The following is a 15,302-nucleotide window of genomic DNA, read 5'->3' on the forward strand; positions in this document are numbered from 1 at the left end:
GATCTGGGCCAGCAGGGCCCCTAGGCCCTGTCACCCTCAGTCCCCACTGACTTCTCACCATGGCCTCACCTCCTTTGGAATCCCCTCTTGTCTCCACTTTCATCTGTTCTTGCATATCTGTCACCAAGATGCACCTCCTCCGAGGGCACGGCTCCCAGCACCGACATCCATGGCCTGGGGTCGATACCACGGCCACATGCAGTTTTCACCTACGGGTGGAGTGATCCAAACGCTAGCGATGAGGCCGTCTCGGATGCTGAGAGCCACTCTTCTTCAGAGAACTGAAGTGGGAAACAGATATGCCTGGGGCTTGATAAGAATAAAAACTGGGCAATGGCGAATAAGCACAGGGAGAATGCTTCCATGTCCACAGCGAGCTTAAGCCTTACCTTCAGTCACAACAGTTTGGGGTGTTACTATACTATGTTCTGGGGGAAAACAGTCCTCCGCCGATAGGAGTCTTAAACGTCTCCAGTTACTCCCTAAATCCCACCTGCAGGAATCACGCAATCACAGCATCATCCTGAGACCAACTGTGCCAGGTAACAGTGTCCAGTGTGGAACGGAGGGTTACAGGTTCGCACACACAATAGGCAGGATGTGGAGCCAACCCAAGTGTCCATCATCAGGTGAAAGGGTGAAAAAAATGCGGTATCTACATAAAACAGAATATTATGCAGCCATAAAAAAGGAATGACATTCTGATAGATGCTACAACATGGATGAACCTTGAAAACACGTTAAGTGAAAGAAGCCAGACACAAAAGGTCAAATATTGTATCCTTCCACTCAGAGGAAATATCTAGAGTAGACAAATTACTAGAGATAGAATGTAGAAGAGAGGTTGCCAGGGACTTGGGGAGGGAGAAGGGGGGAGTTATTGTTTAATGGGTACAGAGTTTCTGTTCGGGGTGATGAAAATGTTCTGGAAATGAAAGTGGTGATGGTCATACAACATTGTGAGTTGTACACTTTAAAATGGTTAAAATGGTAAATTTTATGTTGTGCATATTTTACCAGAATAATTTTTTAAACTTTCACACAGGACTTTCCCCCCAAAAAAAACCCCAGCGAGTGGGCTCTGTCTCACCTTGGTAGCTCCCCCCAATATCAGTATCAAGTCCACTCTTAAGCATCCTCTGATAGGCTTCACCTTGAAAAGGGACTGACCGTTTTGAGCCATCCCAGACCTTCACCTTGAAAAGGGACTGACCGTTTTGAGCCATCCCAAACCTTCCAGCCAGTGGCTTCAGAAGGACATTCCTGCTCATGAAGAGTGCTGCGTCCTGCACTGGGCTGGAGCTCATAGACTTGCTTGTAAAAAAAGATCATTCTCAGTTTCCAAAATCAACACTCTCTCCACCCACCCCCAAGCCTTTTAGCACTTGATTAGTTGGAAAAACCAATGTTAGTTTAAATGAAAGGCAATCTGCAGGGCATTGTAATTCACGGAGCCACCGTCCTCCCCCAGGGTGACCGAGCTGACTGGGTACGAGCCACAGGACCTGATCGAGAAGACCCTGTACCATCACGTGCACGGCTGTGACGTCTTCCACCTGCGATACGCGCACCACCTCTGTGAGTACTGCGCTCACCCTGGCCAGCAGCCCTGGCAGCCGGGGAGGGAGCGCCGAGGACAGAGTGGGGGCAGCGTCCCTTGTTTGATGCAATAACTACCCATCGTGTACCCACGAATCTTAAACATCAAGCCTGTCTCCAGGTAGCCCTTGCTTTCAGCACAGGCACTCATTGTCACTTCTCAAATATCCAGTGAAACCCTGGCAGGTGTGGGATGATGTGGAAGTTGCTGGATTCTATTCAATAGATTATGGATTTGGAACCTAAATTTCTGTATGACGTCTGGATAGCAGTTGTGGATAACGACAACAGCAGTAGAAGAACTGATACTCACAGGGCCCTTACTAACGTCCGGCACTAGTTTAAGTGATTAAACACAATACCAGCCAAGTGAGGGAGGTTCCCATGTTCATGATCCTCCCTTTGCTGTTGAGGATGCCGAGGTTCAGAGAGGTTAAGCCACTTGCCTGTGGTCACACAGCAAGGAGGCGGCATAGCTGGGAGCTGAATCCAGTGAATTCGGCCTCCAACCGCTGTCCATCATCGGTTGGGAAGCTCAGGGAGACCACAGGTTTCTAGGATAGAAGAAGTCCACGTAGAAAGAGAAAACCAACAGTATTCCATTTGTCAACAGAGGAAGTGTGGGGAACATCTGGATGCGAGGGTGGAGGTGCTCGTCACTGAAATGGTTAAAGAAGTAACACTTTTCTTGTAGAACCAAATCGAGGCAGCAAATAACTGGGATGGAGTAGAATACCTCATCTTCCCGCCGTCCAGCCCCACCATGCTAATGGCCGGTCCAGGGGTGCTTGTTAACGGGGTACGGAGGGCTGGGGGAGCCAGATCTTCCGCAATGCGGCCCAGGTGGCACGTCCTCCTTCTTGCTGTGTGTTGACTAAGAGGCATCAGAGGACAAGATGCTGGTGTCGGTTGCAGCTGGACGACGGGTCCCAGGGCTGCTCGATCCTCGGCCATGCCGTCTGCCTGGCCGTTTGGTGACAACTGGGACTCCATTAGCCCGGCAGTTACGAGGGTATCGCTCTTCTCTCCTCCCGAGTCACTAAGGGCAGAAACCTGTGACACCAGGAGGCTGGCAGGGCAGACGCCGTCAGCTTCTTCCTGCTCCATGTAATTCACAACAGCATGAAAAAGCCCCCGTGCATGGAAGTACGTGGAGTTGTGAGCAGCTTTTTATGTCTTTTTTTTTTAAAAATGGCCAAATCATGATCTCATATAAACATCCCTGACCTTCTCGAAGCCCAGCTTGGTAGGAAGCAGCTGCCTAGTGTTCAGAAGGGCTCCGTAGGTCAGGTCACTGATGTGGGAGCTAGAAATCTTCCTTGTGTCAACGGGGTAGGAAGTGTCAATTATAGAATTAGATCTTCGGGAGACCTGAAAGGCAGGGCGGGCGGTAGAGGGGAGCAGCTGGGAACGTGTGCTCTGGAGTAAGGAGAGCGACTGGGGGGTGGAAGAGGCATCTGCTGGAGGCTGTGTACCCCGGAACAGTCTAGAGGAAAGGACAGGCCGGGGGGCGGGCAGGGGAGCAAATGGGAGGGTTCACAGCTCCACACCTCCCTGCCACTGTCAGGGTGTCCGAGGAACAGCCCCAGCCCTGGGGGTCCCAGCCCTGTCCCCTGAGGCAGGAGCACGCGGAGCCTCTCTCTCTCCAGCACAGGAGTTGAAAGCAAACCCTTGAATTACACGAAGGGAGAGTTATTTTTCAAAGCAGGGCTGCAGTCTGGGAAAGTAAGCCTGTAAGCGCAGAGAAAGGAAGCTCACAGAACTAAAGTCTTTGTTTTAAATACCATTTTTCATCTCTCGCATCGCGTGGCTAACAGAGCACAGGGTTTTTCAGGGGGAACAAATTCAATTTGTGTTTTGGAAATGTAATGAAGGCCATGGTGGTGGCCAGTGGGAAGCTCCCGTGTCCCCGACACGGACCAGATGCGGCTGGGAGGTGGAGAGGCCTGTCTGTGGGTGGGACAGGCCACTGGGTGCTCAGGCCTTCAGTGGTCTTGACCACACGATGGGTCTTCAACTTGTCCACCAGGAGCCCCCGTCTTCCTGAGCTCATCTGACTTCCTAAACCTACCGGGGGTGTTTATTCGAGAGGTCTCCTGCGATTTACGTGATGAATTCACCTCACTTCATTTGGAATTGGGATTTCCAGACTTTGCAGTTATCGAAAGGTCCCTGAGAGGGAAGGTGCACATGGGCTTCCAAGGGACACGCAGAAAAGGTGGAGGGTTTACACACCGGAGGGAGCACGGCTTTGCCAAATGAGCTAGAATTGGTAAATCAAAGAAAACAGAAAATAGCAGTCTTGACAGTGATTGCTACTGTGCTGTGACTCTGACCTTCACTGTGGCCGAGGCCCACCGCGGGGGCCGGAGGTACAGAGCACAGGGCAGTGAGACCAGGAGACGGCGGGTGTGGCCTTGGATCCCACCCGTCTCCCCTCCACCAGCTTCCCTGCACCACCCCCCCCAAGTGTCAACGAAAGCCGAGTGACAGCCGGAAACAGCCGAGGCCTCTACCCACGCATCGGGTGGGAGTGGGTCTCCCGGAGCTCAGCCTCAGCTCCAGCCTTGGAACCGTCTCCAGACGTCCCTCAGGGCAGCCGACACACTTCCCAGAACGTTACTTTCCCTCCAGAGCTGGACGAGGAAAGGGAAGACAGTTTGCAACCAGGGCAGGTGTTTGGAGGCGGGTCTTCAGGGCGTGCTGTTTGGGAGATTTTGAAATCCCTCTGTCCGGTGGTCCCTGCGGCCTCACTCTCCTTCCCGGGCTTCCCGTTCCCGTCTCTCCGCCCCCAGGACTGCTTGGCATCTGTTTAATTTCCTTAAAAAACAGGAGCTGAGTCTGAGGTTCAAGGGCAGAAGTTTATTTGGACAGTGGCTGAAGCAGGGGCAGCGAATGGGAAGTGAGGTGCAGAAGGGAGGGAGCCATGGAAGGGGCGTGTCCGGCGACTGCTGCCACAGGCCACCGGCCCTCAATCCCCCGGGGACCCTAGGAGGCCAGGCAGGACCCCTGCCTCAGCTGTGGCACTGAGGAGAGAGGGAGTGGGGGTATTTATACACTCCAGGCATTGGCTGAGGCTGCTCTTGGGGTGTCGTACCCCTCATCTGTCAGGGGATCAGCCAAAGAACAGCCTCAGGGGGAAGTGGGGACTCAGGGTAGAGATGGGGACTCAGGGGGGAGGTGGGGCCTCAGGGTAGAGATGGGGCCAAAGGGTAGAGATGGGGCCTCAGGGTAGAGATGGGGGTCTCAGGGTAGAGATGGGGCCTCGGGGTAGAGATGGGGCCTCGGGGTGGAGATGGGGACTCAGGGTGGAGATGGGGACTCAGGGTGGAGATGGAGCCTCAGGGTGGAGATGGGGCCTCAGGGTGGAGATGGGGCCTCAGGGTGGAGATGGGGACTCAGGGTGGAGATGGAGCCTCAGGGTGGAGATGGGACCTCAGGGTAGAGAGGGGGACTCAGGGTGGAGATGGGGCCTCAGGGTAGAGAGGGGAATCAGGGTAGAGATGAGGCTTCAGGGGGGAGTGGGGCCTGAGGGTGGAGATGGGGACTCAGGGTGGAGATGGGGACTCAGGGTGGAGATGGGGACTCAGGGTGGAGATGGAGCCTCAGGGTGGAGATGGGGCCAAAGGGTAGAGATGGGGCCTCAGGGTAGAGATGGGGGTCTCAGGGTGGAGATGGGGCCTCGGGGTAGAGATGGGGCCTCAGGGTAGAGATGAGGCTTCAGGGGGGAGGGGGGCCTGAGGCCGGGTGCGGGGAGCCTGGGCGGGAGGTGGGGCCTCTGGAAGCTTCTGTGGCGTCTGTGGTGGGGGGAGGGGTGTGAGGCGGCCAGTCTCGAGTGAAGGTCCACCTCTTCACTGCATGTCCTCAGCTTTGTCCCCTCCCTGGCTCCGTGAGGCGCTGTCCCTCCACAAGCTGCCCCTCGCCTGTCCTTGCACGCGTGGGTCTCCCCCCTTGGGGGCCTCTTGCTCCCACTGCGCAGGGTCCCTGCTGGGTGGCCGGAGCGGCCTCCACACTGAAGCTCCCGCCCCGTGAGGGCTGCGGCGAGCCCCGCACTCTGTCCGGTCTGTTTCCACCCCCGGCTCGGTGCCCACGCGGGGCCTGGGCTCTTGTTTCCGGACAGCGCTTTCCCTCATCCTGCTCACGAGCTGTGCAGACTGCCAATCAGCTCCGGCTGCCGGAACGAAACGCTGCAGACCAGGCTTAAGCAGCAGCGGTGCGTTTTCTCATGGTCCTGGAGGCCAGAAGTCAAGGTCAAGAAGTCAGCAGGGCTGGTTTCTTTTCTCTCCCTGCTGTGTAGACGCCAGGCCGTCTTCTCCCTGTGTCCTCACGTGCTCTCCCTTCCGTGTGTGTCTGGGTCGCCTTCTCCTCTTCTTCTAAGGACACAGCCGTACTGGGTCAGGGCCCACCCACGTGGCTTCATTTCACCTCTTTGAAGGCCCCGTCTCCAGACGCAGCCGTGTTCTGAGGTCCTGGGGTTGGGATGTGAACATGTGAATTTGAGGAGAGGACGTAATTCAGCCTGTAAAAGGGGCTTCCCTTCATTATCTCTGTGTCCTCGCCTGAGTGGTGGGCACGGTCTCATCCCCACAGCTTAGCTGGACATCCCGGCTTGGGGAGGGCAGGTGAGGAGACCGAGAAGGTGGGACGCGTCCCCTCACAAGGTGACTTTTCGGTCCTGTCGCTGGCTGCTCTGGTGGCTCAGGGGCCCGGCCGAGCCTCCCGCCCTGCAGGCTCCCCGCGGGTCCCCGCAGTGGCCCCTGGCGACTGGACCTCGAGTCCGTCAATCTGACCACAGCTGGAGCTGGCCTGGGGGCTGCCCCGGGGCCTGGGCACCCACGCGGCTTTGACTGCTTCCCCTCCAAGCACCACAGCTGAAGGCGGCCACGGTGGCCCACCCGCTGGGCCCCTCAGGCCTCCAAGGCCCCCAGGGAGCCTCCTGGTCCTGCGAAACTTACCGACCGGCTGTCTGGGCAGTTGATGAGGTAACTCGGCTCAGGAAGAAAACTAACAGTTGCTGACACCCAGGACCGAAGGGAGCTCACTGTCGGGTTTGCCCAGGCCACGCTCTCTCCACACCGGTGTCCGAAACCCAGGAGCCAGGCGAAGGGCTCTGCTAGAGGCCTCACTGGGCGTAACAAGTGGTGGTTCTGCAGGACCGTGGTCAGACATATGGTTTCCACACATTCTTCAAAATATTATCTTAACCGGCAGCAGGGGTCCACGGGGTCTGAAGAAAGCTCAGCCCCTCAAGACAGGGAATCAACGCCTTCCAGAAAGTCAGCCTCGTGAGGAGGAGCAGGGCTGGCCCTTGCGGTCTGGGGGAGCACAGGCTTCCAGAGGCCAGCTAGATGGGGGCTGGGATGGCCCCGGCACCTCAGCCTCTGGTCAGTGTGGTCCTGGGCATTCCCAGCTGAGCTCTCCAAGTGAGTCTGTGCCAGGGCTTTCCCCAGAACCTTCTGTAAGGAGATCCTCTAGGGGATCCTCTAGGGAATGTCTTGGACCCTCCCAGCTCGTTCCTGGCTCACTGCCTCCTGGTGGCTGAGGGGAGGCCCTGGCAGCCCTGTCCCGTGGCCTTGGGAAGGTCCTCCCAGCTGGCGCCTGCCTCCCTGCCTCCCTGCTCCCTTTGCAAAGCATTTGGGAGACTCTTGTGTAGGGGGGGCTTGACCTGCAGGTCCTCGGGGTGGGCAGGGGGCAGCCTAGTGCACAGGCGGGGCGGGGATCAACATCTGTAAACTTGAAGATGTGTGTCAGGGACACCAGGCAGGTTTCTTGTGGACACGGTGTTTCAGAAGAGCCATGATGTCTGCACGGCTGTTCGTCCGAAGTAGTTGTGAATTTCACCTAGTTCTCTAGGTAGGACCCTGTCCAGAGTGGGCCAAGCCCAAATGCCAAAGAGGACACAGGCTGTGTTCAACTATCAAAACATCTCAACGTCACAGAAAGGCTTTGGAGCCTGAATATGTGGTCCACATATTTCAAGCAATAACTGTTATAACAAAATTATAGGACGGCTGGTGTAGACCCATGGAGAACACACTTTAAATGACGTACAGGGGCCACAAACTCAAATGCTTATGGGGCCAGGCATGTAACATGAATGTATGAGTGGGTGCAGATAGGGCAATATGGAGTGGTGGAGCTTGTGGCTAACTGGAGAACACATGACCTATCCAAAGGCATTCTGGGTAACAGCAACACTATGCCACCAACAAAGCACATCTGTGGACACATGCAGTCCATGGGATGTCGGCTTGCAACCACTCTGTAGCACAACTGTGGAACAAGGACAAAGGTCTTCAAATAGAAAATACACTTGAAAGAAGTTTCCAATCTACCGTGAGGAGTTCTGATTGACATCACAGGGAGGCTGGCTTCCGCCGCTGGCCTCTCTTGCCTCTGGACTGGAAATGGATGATGGAGTTTAATTCACATGCAGGTCCTTTCTAGATGCTCCCCTCTAAAAGAGTCTGGAGGTGGAAGCAGCTTTGTCTTCCTGACGAAGGTGCAGGGAGCCTGTGCATTAAGGGGGAGCCGTGAGCAACGAAATGGGAAATAATCGATAATAGAAAGCACAGTGCGATCTACACGCTGTCCTGCTGCCTGGGAGCAGTTTGGACATTTATAGATGTGACTTGATGGGTCTGGCTGAGCCCATCTTCTGTGGTCAGTGTCACTTTGCAGATGTTGCACAATGCAGCCCTCTGGAAGTTCTTCCTCCCTGGGCTTTCCAGGTCTTAGTGACCAAACTCCCTCCAGCCCCAGGTGTAGAGCAGGGGCATGGGGGGGGTCAAGGACACCGAGACCCGCTCCCCAAAGGACCACGTGGCTTGTCTCCAGTCTCGCTGACTGTGCTCTCCCTGAGGCTCTGCTGGCAGAGACGAGAGCCAGGAAGAGCACGGGGATTGCACTTACATCTTCCCCACGGGGGTGGTTAGTTTCCTGCGGCGGCCGTAACCAAATACCACAAGCTGAGTGGCGTGAAACAGCAGCAGTGTACTGTCTCCCAGTCCTGGAGGTCAAGGTGTCGGCAGGGCCATGCTTCCTATGGAGCTTCTAGGAGACGAGCCTTCCGCTTCCTCCAGCTTCTGGTGGCTGCCAGCGGTCCTTGGCTTGTGGCCACAAACCCCAGTCTCTGCCTCCATCTCCCTCTGCTTGTCTGTGTCTTCTCCTTTTCTGTCTCTTATAGGGACACTTGTTATTAGAATGATAGCACCTAATCCAGAATGATAGCACCTTGAGATCCTTAATTACATCTACAAAGACCGTTTTCCCAAATATGGTCACATTTGCAGGTTCTAGAGGTTAGAATCTAGAACATGTCTTTTGGGGGGACACTATTCAACCCACGACAGGCATTTTTGGTGTCCTTTTCAGCTCTTAAAATTCGAAACAGAAATGGATATTATGCTTGAGGCCAAAGTTTACTTTCCTTCCAGAGGCCAGCTCGTTGACATGGCTATGCCTCCAGGAAAAATTCTGGAACCAGGAGGAATTCTGGAGGAACCAGGAAGGCCATCTATTTTTCTGGATAGTGTATTTGTGGAAGTAGAAGTTCCATTCCAGAGTGGCCTCGGAAAACCGTGACCACTGGCTCTCATCTGGGCGTGGACCCCCTGGATGTCAGAGATGCTGCAGCCCAGAGGAAGGTGCAAGGGCAGGGCCTCTGTCCCCAGGAGCTGACGGCTGAGGGGACATCTCCTCCCTGCCCCCATGCACCACTACCGTAAGCAGGGCCTTGCTTCTTAGCACTCTGGCCTGGGATCCTTCAGACAGATTATTAAATTCAACAGATTGGATGAGGAGCTAGAGCAAACCAAAGAATGTTGTGACTAAGTGTCTAGGATTTCACCTTGGATTGATATGTTGATTATTGCCATGGGTCACAGAGAAGCACACAAAAAAAAAACCCAAAAAACTAAAAAAAAACTACATCTGTGTTTGTTTGGTCTCTGTATCTAAAGCTTCATCTTAGCAGAGTCAGGGAGGGTCAGCGCTAATAAAATCTCTGCAAATTCTGCCATTTGAATCCTAATATAAAATATTTGGGATAAATATTCCAATAGTCATTGCATTCAGCTTAAGATGATTATGGAGAGATTTTAGGAATATTGTAAGAACTAAGGGGAAGTATAAAGTATAAGAAAAAGGAAAAGTATAATGTCATAGTCCCAGGGGCTTTACAAACACTGCAAGGAATAGATTTCAAAGCCAAAGAGATTAACAAGCGTTTCTGTTGAAGAAAGAATGACATCTTGGGAAATCCACAGATGGGACCTCAGTTTGATCATGTTGCCTCTCTTTGGGGGCCATAAGCAAATTGGTTAACTGAGTCTCCCCTAAACATTGGCTCACACCCACCCCCATAAGTAGCTACACAGAACCTTCGAGAGGCCGCTGCCCCCTCCTCACACAATGGCCCCTGAGAAATGGGAGTCAGAGGACGTGGCCTGGGCCCCAGCCATGTCCTCAAGCTCTGTTTTCCTGGTGATGCCCACCTGCCACGAGTGTCTGTCGGGGGGTAAATGAGGCAGTGTATGCGAAAATGAGCTGGGAATAGGAACCTTGTATTTTGTTGTTAAAAAAGCAATCCTCAAAAGGAGAAGAAACACTGTAAAGGCTCTTTCCTACTACCATGGGCTACACTCTTCAGCATGATCTTATTCTGCCAACTGAGCCCACTGACATGCCGATGTTAAGCCTGGGAAGAAAAGAGCTGGTCCTGCGCTGTTCCAGAGCCCGGCCTCGGCGTCTGGGCTGGACGGTGGTTACACGTTTGACCCTGGCTTCATCCCTAGGGGGTGCGGGGCCTCATAGACGTTGTATTTCCACTTCCCACCTCCAGACAGACTGCTTACCCATGTGAAAATTAACTAAAATTTCATTCTGATTATAAAACGAATACCCGCTCCTTGTTGGAAATTCAGAAAATCAAGAAAATGAAAACTACCTGTAATTTTATCAGTCTGATAAATGAGAGCTAGCATGTTGAGTCCTCCGCGCACGTCTGCCACTGTTGTCAATCTTTACACGAACGCTCTGACCCTCACAGATGGTGTGGGGAGTGTGATTATCTTCCTGTTGTAGTCGGGGAAACCGAGGCACAGGGAGTTAGTAACTTGTCCAAGATCACACAGTTAGTTGGGCGTGTATATGTGTGTGTGTGTGTGCACGCGCACACTTTTTCATAATTAGGATTATACGTTATGCAGTTGAGTCTTGTCTTCCTTCATTTAACGTTGTGTCATATGTATTCCCCGTCATATTACAAATTCTTATCAATCATCATGTGAGTGACTGCTTGGTACCCCATCACTTATATACCCTCTTCCCTATTATTAGACAGTTAAGTCTCCCCTCCCTTTTCTCCTGAATTATAAGCAGGACTTCAAGGAATCTCTTTGCCCTTGAGTCTTTCTTTGCATTACTCATAATTCCCATAGGAGTAACTCCTAGATATGAAATCGGTGTGTCAATGGGTATGAGCTGTGGATCCAGAAGGACCTCACCAATTCACCTTCCTCCCCACAGCACGTGCCCTGCTCTCCCGAAGGCCCTGAGGGGAATCAGTGCAGTTTAGGTGTCCCTGGAGGCTTTGGAAGTGGGCTGCCCAGAGGTCCAGAGTTTGTAGCCCTGCATAGAAGATAGGCCTGCAGGCCCAGCTTTCAGAAATTACATAGCCATGTAGAGGTCTCTCCTACGTGAGCATCATAGGAAATTCGTGGGCCCAGGGAAAACTAGGGTTAATGGGAAGAAGTATAAATGGCAATAGAGTAACAAACGGTTTCACTGTGAGTACACACATGTTCTGGGGAACAGCAAAAATCAGCAACAATGTGACACTTCGTTGAATGCACTTAACTTACTATTGAGTTTAAATAACTACATCACACCCCCGCCTTCCTTCCACCTATTATGAGTTTGGGGTGGGGGATTATAACGTAATTATGGCATTTTGGAAACTAAAAAACAAAACCAGTATTATCACTCTGCCAGGTGCCAATGTGGTCTGGAGACTAATTGCTTCTCCCAGTGAAATCAGTGACAATTAAATTAGAGTTCTTCACAGCGGAGGGGAGAAGTTGCTGATGGACCCCGTGAAATTGTAGGCAAAACTCTTGCGTGTGCGCATGTGCGTGTGAGCGCGCACACACACGCGTGCATCTTCCTGTGGAGAAAGCCCACTCTCTTAGTCAAGTGCTTAAAGGTGTCCTGGACCCCAGAAAGGTCCAGAACCTGGGCTGTAGGTCAGCCGCGGGGGCGGCCTCCTCCAAGGCAGGTCCTGCTGATCACTCCCCAGGACTCATGTCACCTTGTTCTTGCAGTGCTGGTGAAGGGCCAGGTCACCACCAAGTACTACCGGCTGCTGTCCAAGCTTGGCGGCTGGGTTTGGGTGCAGAGCTGCGCCACCGTCGTGCACAACAGCCGCTCGTCCCGGCCCCACTGCATCGTGAGTGTCAATTATGTCCTCACGTAAGTCAGACGCATTTGTTTCTCTCCTTGCTCTCTCCTTCTCCCCCAGCCCTCATCAGATCGCTCCCAGAAGCACCATCTCTCTCTCCCTCTCTCTTTCTGGACCTGTTCATTTGTCTCCTGTTTTGTTTTACTGAACAATCTGGTTGTCTGGGAAGGGCTGAACGATTTCTGTATCAGCACTGAGGGCCGGGTGTGCCCCGAGGCTTAGGATGGGATCGGACGGCCCGGGTGAGGGGGGTGAGCGGGCAGAGGGCGGGCGGGCGATGCCCCCCATCTTGAACAGGATGGAAAGGGGATGCACATCCCGGACCAAGAATACAAATTTATACTCTCTGGGCCCACAGACATTTAGGTCATCCTGCTGCTTCTGCCATTTGAGACAGGGGCTATCTCCCATTTTTTCCTTGTCTTCCTACGTAGCCTGTTGTAAATGATAGTGAACGTTTAGCACCTTTAAAACTCCAGAAGGTTAAGTTCGGTCGCAGTTAAGACCATTAGAAGCAACAGGACCTAAGTCTACCTGGGACCGTATGTTCCTCTCCACGCCCCGTGGCTACTATGTGTTAAATCACTTTGCACGCATCCCCACCCTGAACAGGGTCCTCTGTAATGCAGTGAGGTTTTAGGCTCTCTGTTCATTCAGAGTGAGTGCCAGGTTCCTGGGGGTTTGGGGCGGGGTGAGAGGTAGGTGGTGGTTTTTTTAGAGGTAGAGTGATTTTAGCAAAACTGTATGGGAGAAAGCATTTTAGTCCCTTAATGATTCTTCCTGAGCAAACAGGCGTGGGCTGGGGCTGGGGCTTTGGGCAACTTCCCCTCCTGAGAATCTGACGGTGCCGAGTTGGCTCTTTAGGGCAGGAATGGGCCCCTGATGTGGAAGTGGACAAGCCTGGAAGCCAGGCTCCTGGACCACCAAGGGTCCCCACTCACACCTCCCTGGTGCTAAACAGGGAAGCAGCTGGGCCACAGACACTTACACCGATCAGTAGCATTTCTGTCCTTTCCTTTCTGCCCTGACACCCTGCCTAGTGGCGAATGGTGTCCGCAGGAAACGTACGTGGGGCCTTATGGGGTGGGAGAGAGCCATACTGCACTCCCTCTATTCCTGCCGAAAAACACTGACGTCACTCAGCATCTCCCGGGGGCTCTGAGCTCGAGGCTGTGGGGTGGCTTTTATAATGAGGGTCAGCCGTCCCTCGAATCCCAGCCCCATCCACTTAGTGGAAACGACACAGTGGAGCTTCTCGAATGAACTCGCCCTGGGGATGGTCCCGGGAGCCTGCCCTTCCTCACAGCCCGCGGACATGACCTGTCCCGCTCTTGTTCCTCAGGGACATCGAATACAAGGAACTGCAGCTGTCCCTGGACCAGGTGTCCACGTCCAAGTCCCAGGACTCCTGGAGGACCGCCTTGTCTACCTCACAAGAAACTAGGAAATTAGCTAAACCCAAAAACACAAAGATGAAGACGAAGCTGAGAACAAACCCTTACCCACCACAGGTAACACACACCACCTGCAAGGACTCAGGGCACCTGGGCACCTCAAGGAATGACGAACCTCTGATCGCACTCAGGGGTCTCCCAGCCCGGGAGTTTCTCTGGGATGTCCCGCCCACAGGGTGGAGACGCGGCCTGGGGAAGGCAGGCAGAGCTAACATCCAGGGGGATGAGTCAGGTCTAGGAAACAGAAGACTACACTGGGGAGGCTTATCAGCTGCTAGAATCCATGTGCCTGGTGCCTCGTGTTTCCATAGCATTGGATTTTAATGGAAACCTTCCCTCTCTCTTTTAAAGTCTTTTGCAAGCTCTCAGAAGGCGCAAGTGGCTGCATGTATCTGGTGTGTTGTCACTTGGGGTGAGACTATCTCTTTCCACCCAGAGGGTGGGTCCCTGGGGTGCTGTCTCCTGGGCACCTGTCCCCAGTGGGACCTCGCGCTGGTGGCCGGGGTGGGCCCAGCCCTGGGATGGGGCGGGCACTATAGGATCGGAAGGCAGTTGGCCGCCGGCCCCTCAGTGAGCCCTTCATCCGTCTTCTTTGCTCGGCAGCAATACAGCTCGTTCCAAATGGACAAACTGGAATGCGGCCAGCTCGGAAGCTGGAGAGCCAGCTCCCCCGTCCACACCCCGGTTCCCCCAGAACAGCAGCTCCATTCAGAAGGCAGCGACCTTCTGTATGCCCCGTCCTACAGCCTGCCCTTCTCCTACCATTACGGACACTTCCCTCTGGACTCTCACGTCTTCAGCAGCAAAAAGCCAATGTTGCCGGCCAAGTTCGGGCAGCCCCAAGGATCCCCGTGCGAGGTGGCACGCTTTCTGCTGAGCACGCTGCCAGCCAGCGGCGAGTGCCAGTGGCACTATGCCAACCCCCTAGTGCCGGGCAGCCCGTCTCCAGCTAAAAGCCTTTCCGAGCCGCCGGTGAACCCTGCTCGGCACAGCCTCGTGCCAAACTATGAAGGTGGGTCATGTTTGCACGAGGGGAGGGGGCAGGGCTTGCACAGTGCTGTTGGTGGGTGGCAGATGGAAAAAGAACCCTCACACTGTGGGCAAACTTTCCCTTTTTTTCTGCTTCTAAGTGGGAATGGCTGTGCTTTACTGCCCTCACTGAGAGCGCTTCACGAGGGTGCCGAAAGCTGGGCAACTGAGCCAGTGTGCCTCGTGGGCACCAGGGACAGTGCAAAGGGCAGAGGAAACTGGGTGTTAGGCCACCCTCCATAAAAATCCTGGCCCTGTTTGCTCCCCAAAAGGGAGGCAAAATGATTTTCCTATGTACTGAGAACCCCCAGCTATATTTATTTTTTAAGATTACTTCCTACTCCACCCAGAAATGAACGTGGAACACTATTGGTTTTCTTCCCATGCCAGTTTTCGAAGTGTGGGAAGCGGTGGTGGAAAATCACAGGCTCAGGGACGGAAGCGCCACTCACCACCCCAGGGCAAATAGCACAAACCCTCCAGGACTCAGTTTCTTCATCTGTAAGACAGGAACATAGGCCATGTCAATTGCCTACCGCAGGGCTTGGCAGACAGACAGGAATGGCCTTCCAGCCAGCTCCTCCTGGCGGCAGACAAGCAGAGGTCCTCTGTGGAGGTGCCACCAGCTGCCCCAGGCCCAGCAGACTCCTGCCTGCTCCTTGGGACAATCCCAGGCAGAGGGTAGAAGGTGGGAACTGAGGGTTAGCTCAGCGGGGTGTGTTCCTGTTTCACGCAGACCTAACTACTGCTCAGACTGTAGA

General features: G+C 53.9%; 1 protein-coding gene across 2 annotated transcripts in view; it reads left to right on the plus strand.

Annotated features, from left to right (window-relative positions):
* SIM2 (SIM bHLH transcription factor 2) overlaps window positions 1–15,302 on the plus strand; it is a 46,376-nt gene that overhangs the window by 27,173 nt on the left and 3,901 nt on the right. For both annotated transcript variants that reach the window (XM_082458786.1, XM_082458787.1), the window contains exons 7-10: window positions 1,472–1,578; window positions 11,922–12,069; window positions 13,401–13,569; window positions 14,116–14,524. In XM_082458786.1, the coding sequence (XP_082314912.1) occupies window positions 1,472–1,578; window positions 11,922–12,069; window positions 13,401–13,569; window positions 14,116–14,524 (833 nt within the window). The remainder of the gene's footprint in view (window positions 1–1,471; window positions 1,579–11,921; window positions 12,070–13,400; window positions 13,570–14,115; window positions 14,525–15,302) is intronic.

The sequence above is a fragment of the Balaenoptera physalus genome (assembly GCF_965194825.1).
Source record: "Balaenoptera physalus genome assembly, chromosome: 4".
Lineage (NCBI taxonomy): Eukaryota > Metazoa > Chordata > Mammalia > Artiodactyla > Balaenopteridae > Balaenoptera > Balaenoptera physalus.